Source organism: Vombatus ursinus, unplaced genomic scaffold (genome assembly GCF_900497805.2).
Source record: "Vombatus ursinus unplaced genomic scaffold, bare-nosed wombat genome assembly UNPS02014778.1, whole genome shotgun sequence".
Classification (NCBI taxonomy): Eukaryota; Metazoa; Chordata; class Mammalia; order Diprotodontia; family Vombatidae; genus Vombatus; species Vombatus ursinus.
The window spans coordinates 36,826,489-36,847,072 of record NW_020954556.1 but is presented as its reverse complement, the minus strand read 5'-3'; the positions used below and the strand labels follow the sequence as shown (position 1 = coordinate 36,847,072).

General features: G+C 38.0%; 1 protein-coding gene across 1 annotated transcript in view; it reads right to left on the bottom strand.

The window, feature by feature from the left end:
• Positions 1 to 20,584, bottom strand: part of MTIF2 (mitochondrial translational initiation factor 2) — a 50,967-nt gene that overhangs the window by 6,824 nt on the left and 23,559 nt on the right. The window contains exons 10-13 of the mRNA XM_027865013.1: positions 17,156 to 17,360; positions 15,935 to 16,184; positions 15,407 to 15,547; positions 13,849 to 14,013 (exon numbers count right to left, since the gene is read on the bottom strand). Coding sequence (XP_027720814.1) covers positions 13,849 to 14,013; positions 15,407 to 15,547; positions 15,935 to 16,184; positions 17,156 to 17,360 — 761 coding nt within the window. The remainder of the gene's footprint in view (positions 1 to 13,848; positions 14,014 to 15,406; positions 15,548 to 15,934; positions 16,185 to 17,155; positions 17,361 to 20,584) is intronic.

The following is a 20,584-nucleotide window of genomic DNA, read 5'->3' as shown; positions in this document are numbered from 1 at the left end:
GGTGATCTGAAGCAAGAGTTGAGCAAGTCAGAGTTCAGTTGGGTATGACAGAGATGAGGACATCTGCCTTTCTCTTATTGTTAGTACATGTGAACAATTTCTATAGTTGTTTATAGTATAGTATATAGTATTTTTTTTTTGTTTATAGTATTGAAGAAAAAATAGCACATAGAAAAACTGAGAAAGGATATGAAGAAAAAAATTACCAAAGAGAGCCATGGAAGATAGCTCCAACACAAGGGGGAGGTTGGGAGAAGGGTAAAGAGAAAATAATTTGGAGATTATATTGCAGGGTTAAAGAGAATGACACTTTAACACCATTTCCAAGTATTGAGTTGAGTCTCCTCACTTCTTTCTAGTTGCTTCTCTGGCTAATCTTTGAGCTTCAGCACTGCCTTCAACTTTTGACTGAGCACATATATACTTTCAACATCCATGTCCTGAGTCATATTATCCAGCTTAGTGAATTGGTCTCTGTGGACAACATCTTTATTTTTACTTGTTTTCCAGCCACTTTCTTTCCAGTTGCCAATCCATTCATTCATACCTTTGGTGATAAGTTGGTTGTCTGTGCACACAGTAAGTCTATCCTTATTTTGGGCCTTTGCTTGCTCAATCACTTTGGTAGCTGCTTCTAATGATGCTCTTTGGTTTGTCTGTCATCCAGAATATGTACCACTTATGTTTAGATGATGGTCTGGGCCCCAGCAGACACCAATACCTCCTTGTGCCCCTTGTGTTCCATTATTTTTGCAGGCATCCTTGATATATGCAGTGCTAGGGTCTGATCCCTGGTATGGTTGCCCGTACAGACTTTCAGAGCCTCTAGTCTGCCAACCACAGTCATAGCTCCTTGGATTGTGTTTCCAGCTCATCTCCCAGAGTTCTAATTTTTAATGCATTTTGCTATCTGCTTCCTTTTTATGGGTGAGCTCATCCCATTCACATTTGTAGTTGTAACTTTATTTACCTCCATTCTATTTTTAACTTGTTTATCTTCCCCCTCCTCTTTCTCTCTCACCTTCACCCTGTCCCTCCTCACAAGCGATTTGCTTCTGATCACTATCTCCCCCAAGCAACCCTCCCTCCTATCAGTCCCTGCCTTCCTTCTCTTATCCTTGTCCCTTTTTAATTCCTTCTAGGGCAAGCTAGATTTCTGTATCAGTAGTGTATGTGTTATTTCCTCTTTGAGCCAATTCTGATGAATAAGGTTCAAACTTTACCCCCCCATTACCCCCCATCTTCCCCTTCGTTATAATAGCTCTTTCACACCTCTTTTATGTGAGATGATTGACCCCATTCTATCGCTCCCCTTGTTCTTTTCTCAGTGCAATCTTCTTTCTCACCCCTGAATTTTTTTATGGGGGGGGGATTTGGTATCATACCATCAGTCACCTTGTATCTGTACTATCTTAATTGACCTTATAGTAAGTAATAAGGTTCTTAAGAGTTACAAATATTATCTTGGAATATAAATAGTTTAACCTTATTGAATCGTACATTTTCTCTTTCTTGTTTCTTTTTAACCTTTTTATATTTCTCTTGAGTCTTGTATTTGAAAATCAAAATTTTATTCAGCTCTGGTCTTTTAATTAGGAATGCTTGAAAATTCTATATTTTGTTAACTATCCATTTTTTCCCCTGAAAGTTTATACCCAGTTTTGCTGGGTTTCTTGGTTATAATCCTAACTCTTCTGCCTTCTGGAATATTATATGTGATATTCCAAGCCCTCCAGTTCTTTAATGTGGAAGCTGCCAAATCCTGTGTAATCCTGCCCACAAAGCCACAATATCTGAATTGTTTCTTTTTGGTTGCTTACACTACTATCTCCTTGACCGGGAGCTCTGGAATTTGCCTGTGATGTTTCTGGGAGTTTTCATTTTGGGATTCCTTCCAGGTGTTGACAGGTGAAGTCTTTCCATTCTATTTTGTCCTCTGATTCTAGGACATCAGAGCAGTTTTCCTTGATAATTTCTTGAAAGATGTTGTGAAGGCATTTTTTTTTTAAATCACAGCTTTCAGATTGACCAATAATTCTTAAATTATCTCTCATGGATCTATTTTCCAGGTCAGTTGTTTTTCCAATGAGAAAGATCACATTTTTCTATTTTTTTAAATTCTTTTTATTTTGTTTTATCATATCTTGATTTTTCATGGAGTCATTAGCTTCCACTTGCCCAATTTTAATTTTTAAGGAATTATTTTCTTCAGTGAGCTTTTGTACCTCCTTTTCCATTTGGCCCATTCTAATTTTTAAGGAATTATTTTCTTCAGTGAACTTTTGTACCTCCTTTTCCATTTGGACAATTCTATTTTTTAAAGAATTATTTTCTTCAGTGACTTTTTATATGTGTTTCCATTTTTTTATGTTTCTTTTACCAAGCTGTTGACTCTTTTTTCATGATTCTCTTGCATTACTCTTATTTCATTTCCCAGTTTTTCTTCCACTTCTCTAATCTGCTTTCTAAAAATCCTCTTTAAGTTCTTCCAGGAGTTCTTTTTGGGTCTGAGACTAAACTGCATTTTTCTTTGAGGCCTCGCATGTATGTATTTTGACACTGTTACCTTCTTCTAAGTTTGTGCCTTGAACCTCCCTGTCACCATAATAACTTTCTACAGTCAATTTTTTTGTGTTGGTTTTTTTTTCTGCTCATTTTTTTCTGCTTATTTTGTGATTTGGTATTTTTATGTGAGAGTTGGGCTCTGCTCCTGCACTGTCTCAAGTTTCTTGTGTGGGGGCTCAGGGCCTGGCTGCTGTATTTCACAGGGTCTCAGAGAATAACTGCTGGCTTGCACTAGGAGGCAGGACCTCCCTGTTGGCCTCCCATGGGTGTGGGATCTTGCTGCTTGCCAGCCCTGGAGGTGGGGTCTCACTACTTGTCAGTAATGGGGGCGAGACCCTGCTGGTGGTCTGAACTGGGGATGCGGACACTGGAGTGGGGTCTTGCTGCGCAGCACAGACTGCTGACTTGCTACCAGGGCTATTGCTAGCTTGCTGGAGAGTGGTGCCTCTTTGGTAGATTGCTTCAGGGCTTGGAGCTTGATGTAGGCCCCCTGCTGTGAGGCAGGTTACTGTGCTCCCTTCCCACCCCACAGAGACCTTTCCTGCTGAGCAGGTAAGCTGCTTCTCACTCCTAAATCAGGTCTGAGGTAATTTTTAAGGTATTTGGAGGGGAATTTGGGAGGACTCCAGGGAGTTCCTGCCTCATTCCACCATCTTGGCACCAGAAGTCACTCCCTATTTATTTTAACAGATAAGAGGATGGTCTTAAGCTGAAGGGTAGGTGGGGATGGTTATGCAGTTGTTAAGACTAAGGAAGGAAGTTGAATGGGAATGTCACATAAGTAAGAGGCAAAAGTTAATTAGAGATAATTGGCTATAAAAGGTTTAACCAGATTTAAAAGGTTAAGATGCAAACACCTACAAGTAGCTTTTTTTTTAAAGGCTAATAATTTTAGCTATTATGAAGATTAGGGGAAATTGCAGTGACGTACACTGAGTGTGCAATGTTTATATTTCTGCCAGAGTTGAGTGACTGTTATCTTTGTTCCAAATATAAGCTTGAAGAAGGGGATGAAACATGAAAAATCTGCATATTCCACGGAAAGAGAAGTTAAGGCTTCAATGGAGGAAAAAAGAGATTTGAGCAGAAAGAGAGGATTCTTGACTTTTGTCAGGATGTTACAGAACAACAGCAGAAAAAAGGAATGAAACAGACACTTGTACAATTAAATTCTAAAAAGAATTTGAGACTCTTCTTGATGAAGGGAGCTTGAAACTGTGTGAAGTAAGAAGCTGCTTGTCCTCCAAAAACGGACATAAAAGAGAGCCATAAAGCTATCATTCAGCAAAGGCTGGAGGAATTCCCTGCTCAAGCATACTGAGAGTACTATTTATCAACCTGATAACAACACAAATGAAATGTCTTCCTCGGACATTTATTCAAAATCTACATAGAGCTTCCTAAGACTTATTAAAATAAATAGCAGCTCACCACTTCCGAGGATTCATATGGGCACAAAAAAACACTGCCAGAAGGAACCTAGAGTATTACTAATAAAGTATCAGGCAAGAAAATGAAGATTAGAAAGGCCCAAACTGTGTTATGCTCATTGTTGCCCACTGAAAGCAAGGTATACAGATGAGAAAAATGAAACGGGGCTTCTGGAAGCCAAGATGGCAGAGTAAGAAGTAAGTCGCTCTCACTCTCCCTCATTGACCTCTGAAAGCCCAAAAAATAACAACCCAGGAAAAACTGAGTCAACAAAAAGACAGGGCACAGCAGTCTTGTGCCCCGGAAGCTTGGGGAATTAACAGGAAAGGCCTTTCTTGCTCTAGGGGAGGAGAAGCAGAACGGGATTGGAGATGTACCAGCAAGCCAGTGGCAAGCCCCACCTCAGCATACCAGGGGGAGATTCTGAGACCCAGGTTGGTGGAACAGGCAAGTGCTAACACTAGGACCCCCGAGAGCCTCAATATAGGAAGGGGAACTGGTAGACACCAGCTCAGAAAACGACCACGGGCAATGGAGCTCTCCAGCAGTGAAATCACCTGGTGCCTCAACACAACTCTGGGAAGCACAACTCCAGAAGGAAAGCTCCAGGCTGATAGAAACCCACCAGCAGTGAAACATCCCTGTGCAACGCCTAGTTGACCAGGAGCCAAACATTCAAGTAAGCCCCAGTGAGCAGGAAAAGAAGCTTGGATAAGTGTCCCCTTCGCTCCAACAGGAGAACACAACAGATTTTTGGGTTTTTTTGGTAAAAAGTCAGAAAACAGGCAAACACCATGAACAAAAAGCAGCAACCCAAAATGACCACAGATTCTTATTTTGGGGAAAGGGAAGATCAAGGCACAAATTCAGAAGAGGACAACATTGTTAATATACCCACATATGAAACCTCAAAGGGGAATATGAACTGATCTCAAGCCCAAAAAGCCTTCTTGGAAGAGCTCAAGAAGGATTTTAAAAGTCAAATAAGAGAGGTTGAAGAAAAATTGGGAAAAGAAATGAGAAGTATGCAAGAGAGAGTCAATATCTTGGAAAAGGAAAGACAAAAATTAATTGAAGAAAACAAGTCCTGAAAAAATAGAATTGGGAAAAAAAGAGACAAATAGAATTGGCCAAATGGAAAAGGAGGCATAAAAACTCAATGAAGAGAAGAACTCCTTAAAAAGTACAATGGGCCAAATGGAAAAGGAGGTACAGAATCTAATAGAAGATAACAACTGGTTAAAAATTAGAATGGGGCAAGTGGAAGCGAATGACTCTATGAGAGAGCAAGAATCAGTCAAATAGAAACAAAAGAATGAAAAAATACAAGAAAACATAAAATACCTCATTGGTAAAACAATGGACCTATAACTATAACTCTTAAGAACTGTAATGTCATTATGACGTTTAAAAGGGGGTACACTTAGAGGGCCTGCGTTTAGGTTGACTTTGATGTGATGGTAAAAGCTCTAATTAAATGGTGAAAAGGGACTGTACTGGGAGAAGAAAGGGGGAGACAGACAAGGACAAATTACATCACATGAAAAGGCACAAAAACCAAATACAGTAAAGGGAAAGAAAAGACAGAGATTAGCATTGTTTGAACCTTACTCTCATCACATTTAGTTCAAAGAGGGAATAATATAATCAGTTAGGTATAGAAATCTAACTTACTCTACAGGAAGTAGAAAGGGTAAAGGGAAAAGAAAAGGGAGGGGGCTAATAGAAGGGAGGGCAGAGTGAAGGAGACTGTGGTTGAAACCAAAACTCTACTGAGGAGGGAAAAGAAAAAAAGGAGAGAAAAACAGCATAAACGAGGGGGAAGGGGAATAGGATGGAGAGGAAGACACAGATAGTAATCATTACTGTGAATGTGAATGGGATGAACTCTCCCATAAAACAGAAGCAGATAACAGAGTAGATTAAAAACCATAATCCTACAATATGCTGTTTACAGGAAACCCATTTGAAAAAGAGCGACACACACAGGGTAAAGGTAAAAGGCTGGAACAGAATATATTATGCTTCAGCTGAAGTTAAAAAAAGCAGGGGTAGCAATCCTGATCTCAGACAAAGCAAAAGCAAAAATAAATCTAATTAAAAGAGATAAAGAAGGAAACTACATCTTGCTAAAAAGTACCATAGATAATGAAGTAATATCATTGCTAAACATATATGCACCAAGTGGTACAGCATCCAAATTCTTGGAAGAGAAATTCAGAGAGTTACAGGAAGAAATAGACAGTGAAACTATACTAGTGGGGGACCTCAACCTCCCCCTCTCTGAACTAGATAAATCTATCCACAAAATGAACAAGAAAGAAGTTAAGGAGGTGAATAGAATATTAGAAAAGTTAGGTATGATAGACCTCTGGAGAAAACTGAACGGGGACAGAAAGGAATATATCTTTTCCTCCGAGGGACATGGCACCTACATAAAAATTGACCATGTACCAGGGCATAAAAACCTCACAATCCAATGCAGAAAGGCAGAAATATTAAATGCATCCTTTTCAGATCATGATGCAATAAAAATTACATGTAATAAAGGGCCATGATAGACTAAAAATTAGTTGGAAACTAAATAATCTAATCCTAAAGAATGAGGTCAAACAACAAATCATAGAAACAATCAATAACTTCATCCAAGAGAATGACAATAATGAGACAATATACCAAAACTTATGGGATGCAGTGAAAGCGATCCTTAGGGGAAGTTTTATATCTCTAAATGCTTATATGAATAAAATAGAAAAAGAGGAGATCAATGAATCGGGCATACAACTAAAAAAAAAAAAAACTAGAAACAGAACAAATTGAAAATCCCCAATTAAATAACAAATTAGAAATTCTGAAAACCAAAGGAGAGATTAATAAAACTGAAATTAAGAAAACTATTGAACTAATAAATAAAACCAAGAGCTGGTTTTAAGAAAAAACCAATAAAATAGATAAACCTTTGGTTAATTTGATTAAAAAAAGAAAACCAAATTACCAACATCAAAAAAGAAAAGAATGAATTCACCACCAATGAAGAGGAAATCAAAACAGTAATTAGAAGCTATTTTGCCTAACTGTATGCCAATAAATCTGACAATCTTAAGGAAATGGATGAATACTTACAAAAATATAAATTACCCAGATTAACAGAAGAGGAAATAAAATACTTAACCCCATTTCAGAAAAAGAAATTGAACAAGCCATCAATGAATTACCTAAGAAAAAATCTCCAGGGCCAGAAAGATTTACAAGTGAATTCTATCAAACATTTAAAGAACAACTAATTCCAATACTATATAAACTCTTTGGGAAAACAGGTGAAGAAGCAGTCCTATCAATTCTTTTTATGATAAAAATATGGTGCTGATATCTAAACCAGGAAGAGCCAAAACAGAGAAAGAAAATTATAGACCAATTTTCCTAATGAAGACAGACGCAAAAAATTGAAATAAAATATTAGCAAAGAGATTACAACAACTTATCTCGAGGATAATACACCATGACCAGGTAGGATTTATACCAGGAATGCAGGGCTGGTTCAACATTAGGAAAACTATCAGCATAGTTGACCACATCAACAACAAAACTAACAGAAATCATATGATTATCTCAATAGATGCAGAAAAAGCATCTGACAAAATACAACATCCATTCCTATTAAGAACACTAGAGAACATAGGAATAAATGGAGTCTTCCTTAAAATGATAGACGGCATCTATCAAAAACCATCAGCAAGCATCATATGTAATGGGGATAAACTAAAAGCATTTCCAATAAGATCAGGGGTGAACCAAGGATGTCCACTATCACCACTGGTACTCAATATTGTGCTAGAAATGTTAGCTGTAGCAATTAGAGATGAAAAAGAAATTGAAGGAATTAGAATAGGCAAAGAAACAAAGCTATCACTCTTTGCAGATGATACGATGGTATAATTAGGAATTCTAGAGAATCAAGTAAAAAATTACTTGAAATAATAAACAACTTTAGCAAAGTAGCAGGCTATAAAATAAATCCACACAAATCATTGGCATTTCTATATATTACTAACAAAGCCCTGCAGCAAGAGATAGAAAGAGAAATTCCATTTAAAATTACTGCAGACACTATAAAATATTTGGGAGTCTACCTGCCAAAATAAAACCAGGAACTATACGAACACAATTACCAAACACTTTTCACACAAATAAAGTCAGATCTAAATAACTGGAAAAATATCAGTTGCTCAGGGGTAGGCTGAGCTAATATTATTAAAATGATAATTCTACCTAAATTAATTTACTTATTCAGTGCCATACCAATCAAACTACCAAAAAATTATTTTATAGAGCTAGAAAAAACAATAGCAAAATTCATCTGGAAGGACAAAAAGTCCAGAATATCAAAGGAACTAATGAAAAGAAACGCAAGAAAAGGTGGCCTAGCTGTACCTAAGGGACTCAAGGGACTAACTGAGCAACTAGGGACTGAGAGAAAGCCAAGATAAAACAAGAGAAAGAGATCTGGGGGATACCTAGGCACGTGCAAGAATGGGTGTCTTCTGGCAGCATTGCTATCCAGCACCCAGTGCTGGGTCACAGATCCAGGGCAGAGAGGAGCAGTCATAAGGGGCTTTGCTAAGCATGAAACAAGTTCCGGGAAGAACACGGGACCTATGTGGTTCTGATACCCAAGGAAGAGAGCAGTGTCCCAGACCAGAGGGGATTCTGAACCTCCAGAGCCTCTTAGTGAGTCATAAGTGACTGAGCCAAACAGCAGTATAATGACATACCCAACCAGAAACAAGCCAACAGACCCAAATCTGGGCCAGGAACTTAAAGAACTCAGACAAGGAGGATTGTGGACAGACCCTGCCCCAGATCACAACACTCTGGGGGCACTGAAAGTTTTCAGGACCCCAGCCAGAACAGTGAAAGCAGCAAAAGGACATTAAGAGGACATAAGGTCAAGCCAGACCACCCCGCCCCCCCGAGAAGTGAACAAAGCCCAGTCCTAATTCAAAGTCCAAAGTCAAGAGGTACCTGGTTGACTAACGTTGATAGGCTTAGCCTTTCTCAGCAATGCAAGGATCTAAGACATCTCCAAAAGTCTCATGATGGAAAATGCTATCCACATCCAAAGAAAGAACTATGGAATTTGAATGCAGATTGAAGCATACTATGAGGAGGGAGGCCGGGAGGGAGGGGGCAAAAAATTTAAAATTCAAAAGCTTATGGAAGTGATTGACAAATCAAAATAAATTAATAAAAAAACTTAAAACATAAAAAAAGAAATAGCCTGGCAGAATGAGCAAACAAAAAAAGAGCCCAACAATAAAGAGCTATTATTGCAACAGAGAAGAATATAATGACTCAAAAAAAAATCTACAAGCAAAGCCTCAAAGATAAATGCAGCCTGTACACAAGTCAAACAAGAATTCCTTGAAGAATTAAACAGGAAGCTAAAAAAAAATTTTAAAACCAAGTGAGAGCAGTAGAGAAAACAATGGGAAAAGAGTCATGAGCTAGGGCAGAAAGATATGGAAAGAAAATTAACAGCTTGGAAAAAGAGGTGCAAAACTTTACTGAAGAAAATAACTGCTTCAAAGTTAGAATTGGCTAAATGGAACTAATGACTCCATGAAACATCCAGAAATAATAACAGAAAGTCAAAAGACTGAAAAAATAAAAAAGAAATATGAAATATCTCACAACAACTGACTTGGAAATCAGATTGTGGATAGATCATTTAAGAAAAACTGGACTACCTGAAAGTCATGAACAACAACCAAAAAAAAGAGCTTAGACATCATATTTCAAGGAATTATTAAAAAAAAAACCAACAGATATTTTAGAACTAGAGGACAAAGTAAAAAATCTACCAGTCACCTCGTGAAAGAAACCCCAGAGTAAAAAAACTCTTTGCAATATTATAGCCAAAATCCATGGCTCTCAGGTAAAGCAGTCAGAAAGAAAGAATTCAAGTATCAAAGAGTCACAATCAGTATCACACAAGATTTAGCAGCCACAACCATAAAGAAGTAGAGAACTTGGAATATGGTATTCCACAAGGCAAAGGATCTAGGCTTACAATCAAGAATAGTCTAAAAAAAAAAAACCCTGAAAAAATGGGCCTTTAACAAAATAAAAGACTTCCAAACATTCCTGATGAAAAGAATAACGCTGAATAGAAAATTTAACATGCAAACACAGGAGTCAAGACAATCATAAAAAGATAAACATGAGCGAGAAATCATGAGAGACTAAACAAAGTTAAACTGTTTATATTCTTATATGGGAAGATGATACATGAACCCCTCAGAACTTAATCATCACCAGAGGTCATAAAGGGAGTCTAATCAGATAGAGGAGCTGGAGGGTGATTCTGATAAAATTTTATGGCCTCAAAAGAAGAATAGAATAGGTGGAGAAGAGGAATACACTGAGGGAGGGAAAGAAAGAATGGAGAATTTTACATAAATGGGATGTGCAAAATTTATACAACAAGGAGGGAGGGCATTGGAGGAAGTAAGGCAACACTTGAACCTCACTCTCATCTGAAGTAAAGAAGGGTAGAATATACATTCACACACAGTTGCATACAGAAATACATCTTACCCAAGAAGGAAATAGAAAGAAAAAGGGTTAAGGAAAGGGTGCGGAGGGGGGGAGGGGGGTGGCCCACCAGGGGGACTTATACTATTAAAGAATGTTGGGACAGCTAGGTAGCACAGTGAATAGAGCACTAGCCCTAGAGTCAGGAGGACCTCAGTTCAAATCCAGCCTCATACACAATGCTTACTAGCTGTGTGACCCGGGGCAAGTCATTAAACCCCAACTGCCCCACACAAAAAAAAAAAACAACAAAGGACATGCCAGACTAACCTTATTTCTTTTTTTTTTTTTTACATGATCACTAAACTAGCAGATAAATGGAATGCTGTACATGTAGTTTAGCTAGATTTTGGCAAAATTTGCAATAACGCATCTCATGTTATTCTTGTAAAGTATATGGAGAGATACGGGATTGAACAAAAATCTAATTATATAGGTTCAGAACTGGTTGGATGGCCAGACTCAAAAAGTAGTTGTTAATAGTTCAAAAATCATTGTGGCAAAGAGTCTCTAGTGAAAGGTAAGCATGTCTAAATGAACAAAGGGTTGACAAAGTGCTGAGCTGGAAAACGAGACAAGCTGGGTTCAAGTTCTTCCTCTGACACATACTAGTCACCTAAACCCTTTGTGTCCTAGGCAACTCTCTAAGGCTATAAGGTTTCAGAGACGGTGACAACCTGTATTGTGAGGTGTCTCCCTCAGGACTTAACTACACAAATGAAATTACAAGTCCAATCCCTACCCCTATACCTATATGAATAGCCAAAAAAAGTTAATAACATCTTAGACTTCAATAAGAAAGGTACGTCTCCTAAGAATAGAGAGATGACAGTCATACACTCTCTGCCCTGTCAGACCTCATTTGGAATACTGTGTTCAGTTCTAGGTGCCACAGTTTAAAAAAAAAAAGAAGTATATTGATAAGCTGTATAATGTCCAAGAGGGCAATCAGGATGGTAAAGGTCTTGAATTCATGTGATATGAAGACTAGTTAAAGGAATTGAAGACGTTTAATGCTGGAGAAGACTCAGGAAGGTCATGATAGTTGTCTTCAAATATCTGAAGGTCTATCCTGTGAAGAAAGGTTCAAACTTGTTCCAGTTGTAACAAGTACAAAACCAGAGGCAACAGGTGAAAGCTACAATGAGAACAGTTTAGGCTTTATGGCAAGAAAGACTTCTTAAAAATTAATTGTTCAAAAATGCAATAGACTATCTAGACAGATGGTGGGTTCACCCTCCATTTTGGTGGGCTGGTTGGTTGGTTGTTGTCCTTCATTCTTGAAGAGGACCAAGATGACATCACTATGTTGGAGTCAAGGCACAGTGTGACTGACTATGGCTGATCAGACCAATACAAGCTTGGAAGACTCTATCACAGGTAGGGCACAAATAGTTCACATCAACATTTGGAGTGGAGATGTCTCAAAATTTGCACATCACATGTTTCTTTTGAGCTACTACAATTCTGCTTTGCTTATAAAGCACACAACAACTTCTTTGATGCAGACATGCCATGCTGGGCAGTCCTTTGTCAGTGTCTTTCATGTCATGCAATCAATTCCAGAGTTCTTCAGAGAGACCTCAAGAGTGTCCTTGTATCACTTCTTCTGACTTCTATGTGAGCATCTGCCTTGTGTGAGTTTTCTGTAAAAGTCTTTCAGGCAAACATACATTTTGCATTTGAACAACATGGCCAGCCCATGGGAGCTGCACTCTCTGCAGTAGAGTTTAAATGCTTGGCAATTTAGCTCAAGAAAGGACCTCAGTATCTGGTACTTTATCTTGCCAGGTGATCTTCAGAATTTTCCTAAGACAATTCAAATGGAAGCAATCCAGTTTCCTGGCATGTCACTGGTATACAGTCCAGGTTTCACAGGCATACAACAATGAAGTCAGCACAACGGCTCTGTAGACCTTCAGTTTGGTAGGCAGTCTAATTCATACCTTTTCTTTCCCACACTTTCCTTCTGAGCTTCCCAAACACTGAGCTAGCTCTGGCAATGCATGAGTCAACTTCATCATCTTTGTGGACATATCTGGAAAGTATACTGCCAGGGTAAGTGAACTTATCCACAGCATTCAAAATTTCTCCCTTTGCTGTAACGAACGGTTCCATACCTGGATGGTGTGGTGCTGGGTGTTGAAGAACCTGTGTTTTTTGGGGTTTGGTTTTTTTTGGGGGTGTTAGGCCAAAATTAGCACAAGCAGCTCTAGCCTCTTGGCTTGTAGTCTTTTCAAGTTAAGTAATTTACCATTAGTACAGCAGCTGACCTTGATGCTGTTTTCATCTTTGTGGAAAGTATCTGACAAAATTGCTGAAAATATCATGCTAAAAAGCATGGGAGCAAGCACACAGTCTTGCTTCACTCCATTGGTAACTGGAAAAGTGCAAAAGCACTGTCCATTACTCAGAACCCATGTAAGCATGCTGTCATGAAACTGAGGTGCAAAACAGATGAACTTCTCCAGGCAACCAAATTTTGCCATAATTTTTCACAAACCCTCACAAATGACAGTATCAAAGGCCTTTGTCAGATCAACAAACATTGTGTACAGACCTTTGTTCTGCTCCTGGCATTTCTACCCTTTGTGTAGGTCTTTGAGCAGAAGCTAGACAACCTATGTTAAACTGGAAATTCTTTTAAGGTATGGGTTCAATTAGAAGTTTACTGTGGTCCCTTCTGACTCTCAAATTCTAGGACCCTAATATCTTCACAAACTCTATGTATGACTTTTAAACAATTTAAGCTGTATGTACAATGGGGAAAAAAATCTGTAAACATCATTTAAGAGCAAATAATAATAAATGCCATGGTAGTCATTTTTCATTTCTCACTAGATAAAAAAGGCAATATTTTATAGCCTCTAATGTAATACAATTGACCTAAATGCTAACAAATGTGCTATTCACAGGTAATACAAAGTTGTGAAAAATTTTATATGCCCAAAGATTTTACAAAGGCTTTGTATTTATAATTTTGGAAACAGCAAGTGATTATAGCTGAGTGGCACAGTAGATAGAACATTGCATCTGGAATCAGGAAGACCTGAGTTCAAATCCAGCCTCAGATACTAGCTATGTGACCTTGGGCAAGTCACTTAACCTTTGTCTGCCTCAGTTCCCCTATCTGCAAAATGAGGTTAATAACAGCATCTACCTCCCCAGGTAACTGTAAGGATGAAATGAGATAATATGTATAAAGGATTTTGCAAACCTCAAAGTACTATATAAATGTTAACTATTATAAACACTTACCTATTACATTTTCTTCCACAGAGGGAGTGAGTTTACTGCTCAGTTCTTCCTGCAAGTCTTCAATAAGTCGGTAGATAACGTTGTGAAATTTAATTCTGACTCCTTTTTTCACAGCTAACTGCTGGATAACTTTGCTTGCGTTCACACTGAAGCCATATACAACACCTGACAGGCAGAAACAGAACTTAGTTGACACAATATTGGAACATTTGTTCGCCTCTCACACAGAAAATAATGTTTTTGACTTTGTATGTGAACAAAAAGACACTGTGAAGAGATAAGAAAGTCTATAAAACTCTTTTTATGATAATTATCACATTCTCAAGTGATTGGAGAAATTGACATGGTTCTAATATAAATTCTGTTTCCCAGATACCCTGCTGAAGAAGATCACCTAAAGTACTATAATGTGGACCCTAGGCAAAACTTTACATTTGATGCTAGGAAAATAACAGAATGAAGTACATTGGGGAAAGAAATGAATTGCACATGTTCCTGGTGTGATTTCAGAAACAGTAAACTACTAAAATTAAAAATCTTCTTGCCACCCCTTTAGTGAGCTCTTGAATGTTTAAGTAAACCTGCCATAAAATACTCAAAGATGAAATGGCTTAATGAGCCAGGAGTTTTCTAAAGAGTTCATAAGTTTCTTGAAGTTAAATGTTTCTTCCACACTTTTTTTCAAAGACTATATGATCGAGGTATATATAACTATCATTAAATAAAGCCCCCTTCCTTTTAATAGTACCTCAACCATTTAGAAAAAACACATGAAAGGCCCCTCAGAAAGGCTGTTCATCAAAGTGTACATAGATCGCAAAGCATAAATTATCTACATTACCCAACATAGTAGTGGTACGCAGTAGGCATGCCACAAATACCCTTCAGTGATCAGATAGCACTACCAAAAATAATTTTTCCATATTCTACATATCCCTTATTCCGAGAGAGGAAGGAACATGTTACCCAAAGCACTTGTTTGTGTATAGTGCTGTAGTGTTAGTATTATACAAAGTGTGCAAGGTAATCTTGAGTTAAATTTATGATACACAGTACAGTTAATTTAAAAGGACATATGGTCCTTGTCCTCTTGAAGTTAAAAACTGTTCAAACCAAAGTGGTTGGCCATGATGGGGACTTATCCGGTAGGTCATACGCAAAAGGGAAGCTTTAACAAATCAATGAAAAAAGCACAACAGGCACGTTTTAACAATTAGGCTGTTGTAGTAGGGGAAATCATGCCTTACCCCACCCCCTTCCCCCCAAAAAAACTGGACACCTGTGAGTCCTAAGAAGAGCTCTCCAATGAGGACAACAAGAGAAAGAGAAATAGTCATGATTCTACTGAATGGATACCCGAGACTCTCTTACTCTCTAGAGACTCTCTTACTCTCTAGCCAGTAAGGTCTCAAAAGGCAACAGAAAACCTGCAGTTAATAACAAAAGCTGACAAAGGCTTATGAATTGTATAGCTAAACTGTATAGGTTATATCAATTGTACAGTTAAGTAATTCATTGAGTGAAATAAAGAAGGTCACTTAAAAGATGAAAACTTTACCCTTAAATGTTTCAGCAAGGTTAATGTCATTTTCATTAATATCACCTACTCCAAAATGTAGTAACTCCAGTTTACATTCATCTGTAGCATCATAGGTATCGATAACGTTCAAAATAGCCTCAACCGAACCATCTACATCACCTAAAGAAAATCAAAGTTTAGGACTACTGATGTTAAAAGGCTGAAACTCAAAAATATTTAAATCAGAATAATCTAATTTTAAAAAGATGTCAAATGTCAGTTATAATTATATTCTTGACTATATATAATACCCATTCATCCTATAAAAACATAACGAATATCTGATTAAGAGTTTAAGTGGTCAATAAGTTGTATTTTATACCACAACTATAAATAAAATATCTGTACTAGGAAAATCTTCACGAGAATTAAATATCACGAATACTGTGTGCAGTAAATAATGAACAAGCACAGCTTCGCACAGTGCCTGGCCCATAGTAAGCACACAATAAATGTTTATTGATTGAAAAAAGAATTCAAAAGCAAAACACATTAACAAACAAGCACCTTTAATAATTATAGGAAGAGTGTTCAAATCTTCTGTTTTCTCTTTAGGTTTTACATTTTGTAGTTTTTTAATTTCTTGATATTTTATATATCCTCTCTCTTTCCATTTCAGAGATCCTAACTTCTCCCGGGCTCTACGATGTGAATCTTGGTGTTCTTTTCGTTTTGTTTCAATCACTTTAAAATCTTCTTTCATTTTCTCCTGTTCTTCAACATATTTCCTCCAATCAACAACTTCACGTGCTCTTTGCTTTGCAAAAAAAGACAGTGGTGTTATTTACCGAGGAAAAAATCAATGGCTGCTACGTTGAAAAGCTGACATGAGGCATTTTTCAGTATGAAAAACAGAATAGTGTTCTGGAAAGAGCAGTGCACTCGATGTCAGAAGACCTGTGTTTGAACCTCCTAGGACCACAGATTCAATACGTGGTAGTGACTTTATTGATCATGTAGTGTGACAACCTCATCCTCCTCTCCCCATGCACACACATTTTATATATTAGGAAACAAAGGCCTAGAGAAGTTAAGTGACTTTGATCAAGATAATATAGGTAGTAAAAATAAAAACAAATGTTTGAACCCAGGTTTTGTTTTGTTTTTTAATTAAAATTCAAGACTCACAGGTTGTTATGAGGAAAAGCATTTTGTACACTGATATCATACATAATAGTAGTAAACTCTTCCTACCATGAAACCATGTAATAGCTACTTCCTTATAGAATTTATAAAAATTCCTTTATAAAATTTGAATTTCAGGGGTTTGTACACTGATACCTGAATGGATCTAAATAACAAAATTGGCTACGATATCTTATCCGTGTGGACACTCCCTTTACTGCTGCAGTTACCAACCAATCCACCCTTCTCATTCTGTGCAATTCTTGCATGTTGTTCCACAAATTCTCCAAAGAAACTCTACCCACGTCTAGGTAGCTTTCTTTTCTCTCATTTTCCTAACATTATCTGGTCAGGAGTACAGGATTCAGGCTGTCCAACTATTTTTTAATACTAATGGGAATAAAAATACTTGCATATCTACTTAACAGTTTTATTGGGAAGAAAGCAAAGTAAAGAAAGTAAAACTTAAAGCACTTCATAAATGTGAGTAACGATGAAAAGAAGCTATTGGTTTATGGCATTTTGGTTTAACTTCTGAAAGAAACACTTAGCCTCCTTTTGCAATATCAACAAAGGCATATTTAGGAATCAAACTTAAGATACCTCAGATTCTACTTCAAGAATTTCATCTCCCGCAGAAGGAAGGTCCTTCCAACCTATAATTTCCACTGGCATGCTGGGACAAGCATCACTGATTGTTTTTCCATTCTCATCAAACAGCAAACGGACTTTTGCCCAACTCTTTCCAGCGACCAGAACTGCACCCTTTCTCAAAGTTCCTCTTTTAATTATAGCTGTAGTTACTGGACTAAAAGAAGAAAAAAGTGTTTTATAAGAAACTTTGTAAGAAAAACTCCTACTGTCATAATCCATACACAGTCAAAACATTTTATTGTACCCCAAAATGATGCCATTATGATCGTATACATTTAAGTTTCCATGATCTCAAAAAGCAAATTTCAAGGAAACGCTCAACTACCATCGAGAAGACTTCTAAACAAGTTTAGGGTTGTACACAGAGATCCACCCTTCTAACCCTAAACTGTTTCTCTATATTTAAAAACTATTTCTTATAAGGAACCACATCAGAATAATAAACAAAATTCCTTTAAAACTGTCAACAATTGTGATTTTTTAAAAAGGAGTCCCTGCTCAATAATCCAATGTTCCAGTTGTAATCAGCACAGAACCAAAATATACAGTATGAGAAGTGTCTGTCATAAACTTCCTTGCTGACCTGAGACATAGTATTACTAGAAATCACTAGGTTTGAAATATTTTCTCTTACTACTGCTGTGGATTTCACACACGTAGGAACAGGTGAATGGAAATTTAATTGTTATGACTTTTGAGATAATAAGTGATAATCCTGAAGTGTTTAGGACTTTCTAAGCTTTCATTCCTGAATTTTTCCACAACGACATGACTACAAACACTAGGCCCCTCTCTCCCCCTGTACCCAGAAAAGGGCAATTAATGAAAACATCTTGATGTCGCAGAGTCTGGGTAAAGTGAGTGAAATGGTTGGGAATGAGAAGAGAACTGGATGCAGAAGGAAAATCTCCATCTTTAGGAAGTAGTATCACAGAAAATATGATCAAAGTATGATCATAAGTATCATCCTAGTATGATCAAAGGCCAGCCAAGATGGCAGAATAGAAAGAAACAGTACATCCTAGCTGTCCTCCACAACTACTCCATGTAAAATCCAGAAAACATACCAGATCAAGTCCTGACAAAGAAATCCAAGAAAAAAATCATAATGAGTCTTTTTCTGAGCTGGGGTTGGCACAGGGAATGTGCTCCCACAGGTGGGAACAGAGGAATAAAAAGGTTACTTGTTATGACTTTTGAGAATACTGGCAATCCTGAGGTGCTTAGCATTTTCTAAGCCTCCACTTGCAGACAACTGAGGATGGGGGTCTAGCCAGGAGCAGCAGCATAGGACCTTCCAGCACTAGGACTAAACTGAACAAGGGCATTCCCAGGGCTGTACACACCAAGAAAAAGTCTCAGAAACAACACAGAGACTTGGCACTACGCGGGGAACAGAAACAGGTGCCAACTTTCAGCTCTGTCCCTGACTACCAATGCAGGGTCATAGATCCATGGGTGGAACAAGAAGGGGACCTGAACTTTAGTGTGGCATGTCAGGGCAGGAAGCAGCCATAGGCCCTATATTGTGTACTGCGGCACAGTGGTTAGAGCACCAGGTCTGGAGTCAGAAAGATCTGAGTTCAAATGTAGCCTGAGACATTTACTAACTGTGTGTCCCTAGGCAAGTCACTTAACCACTGTCTGCTTCAGTTTCCTCATCTGTAAAAATGAGGACAATAATAGCACCTACCTCCCAAGGCTGTTGTTAAAATCAAAGGAAGGGAAAGGGAAACAAAGGGAAAAAGCATTTTTATAGTGCCTACTATGTGCCAGGCACTGTGTTAAGGGCTTTACAAATATTATTTCATTTGATCCTCCCAACAACCCTGGGAGGTAGGTGCTGTTAACCTCATTTTTGCAGATGAGGAAACTGGTAGATTGAGATTAAGTGACTTGCCCAGAGCCACAATACAGCTAAGAGTCAAGGATGAATTTGAACTCAAGTCTTCCTGATTTCAGACTAGCATACTATCCACTGTCACCCAGGTGCCTTTATCAAATGAGATACTATTTGTAAAGAGCTTAGTACAGTGCCTGATGAAGGCTCGATGATGATGACGATGATGATGATGATGATGATGATATTGATGTAATACACAAGCAAGTAGCAGCTGTGTGACTCTGACCCTGGGACTAAACCAGGAGCCAGGAGGACACAAACAAGGATCTAAGTTCACTTAGACACTTCCCCCAGATATATGCAGAGTCCAGATCTAACATAAAGTCATAAATCAGGAAGTAGGCTTGAAGAATGAGCAAACGAAGAAAGAATCTCATCATAAAGAGCTATGATGTTCAACGAAATGTGGGACTTCCAAACCTTCCTGATAAAAAGACCAGAGCTCAACAGAAAATTTGATCTTCAAATACAAGACTCAAGAGAGACATAGAAAGGTAAACGGGACAGAAAGAAACAATGTTATCAACAAGGGTAAACTGTTCACATCCCTACAAGGAAAGATGACACTTGTAACCCTTGAGAACTGTATTGTTATTACACCACGTTAAAGGAGTATACATAAAGGGGGTGGGTATAAGTTGACTTTGATGTAATGATAAAAAAAAATCTAATCAAGTGGGTTAAATGGATCCAATTACATAGATTAATCTGATCTAACTAAGAAAATGTACTGAGAGAAAAGGAAAGGAGGAGGCAAACAAGGGTATTATATTACAGGAAAAGGCACAAAAACCTATTCCAGCAGAGGGAAAGAAGGGAGGGAGATGAGCATTGTTTGAACCTTACCCTCATCAGATTTGGCTCAAAAAGGGAATAACATAATCAGTTAGGTATAGAAATCTAACTTGCCCTATAGGCAGTAGGAGGGAAAAGGGGAAAGAAAAGAGAGGGGGGATAGAAGGGAGGGAAGGAGTAGTAAGGGTAAAGGAGAAGAAAAGGGAGAGGGGTAATAGAAGGGAGGTGGGACTGAGGGAGGCAGTGGTCAAAAGCAAAACACTAGTGAGGGGGGAAAAAGAGAAAGGAGGAAGAAAAGCATAAACAGAGAGGAAAAAGGATAGAGAGAAAGACACAGATAGTAATCATAACTGTGAATGTGAATGGGATGAACTCTCCCATAAGACGGAAGCAGACAGCAGAATGGATTAAAAATCATAATCCTACAATATGGAAAATGCTATACACATCCAAAGAAGGAACTATGGAGTTTGAATGCAGATCGAAGCATACTGTTTGCTGTTTTTTTGCTTCTGTTGAGTTTTGTTTCCTCTTTCTGGTGGTTCTTCCTATTGGTTCTAATTCTTACTTACAACATCACTAATGTGAAAATGTTTAATAGGAATGTATACGTATAGCCTATATCAGATTGCGCACCGTCTTGGGAAGGGAGGTGGGGAGGGAGGGGGAGAAAAATTTTA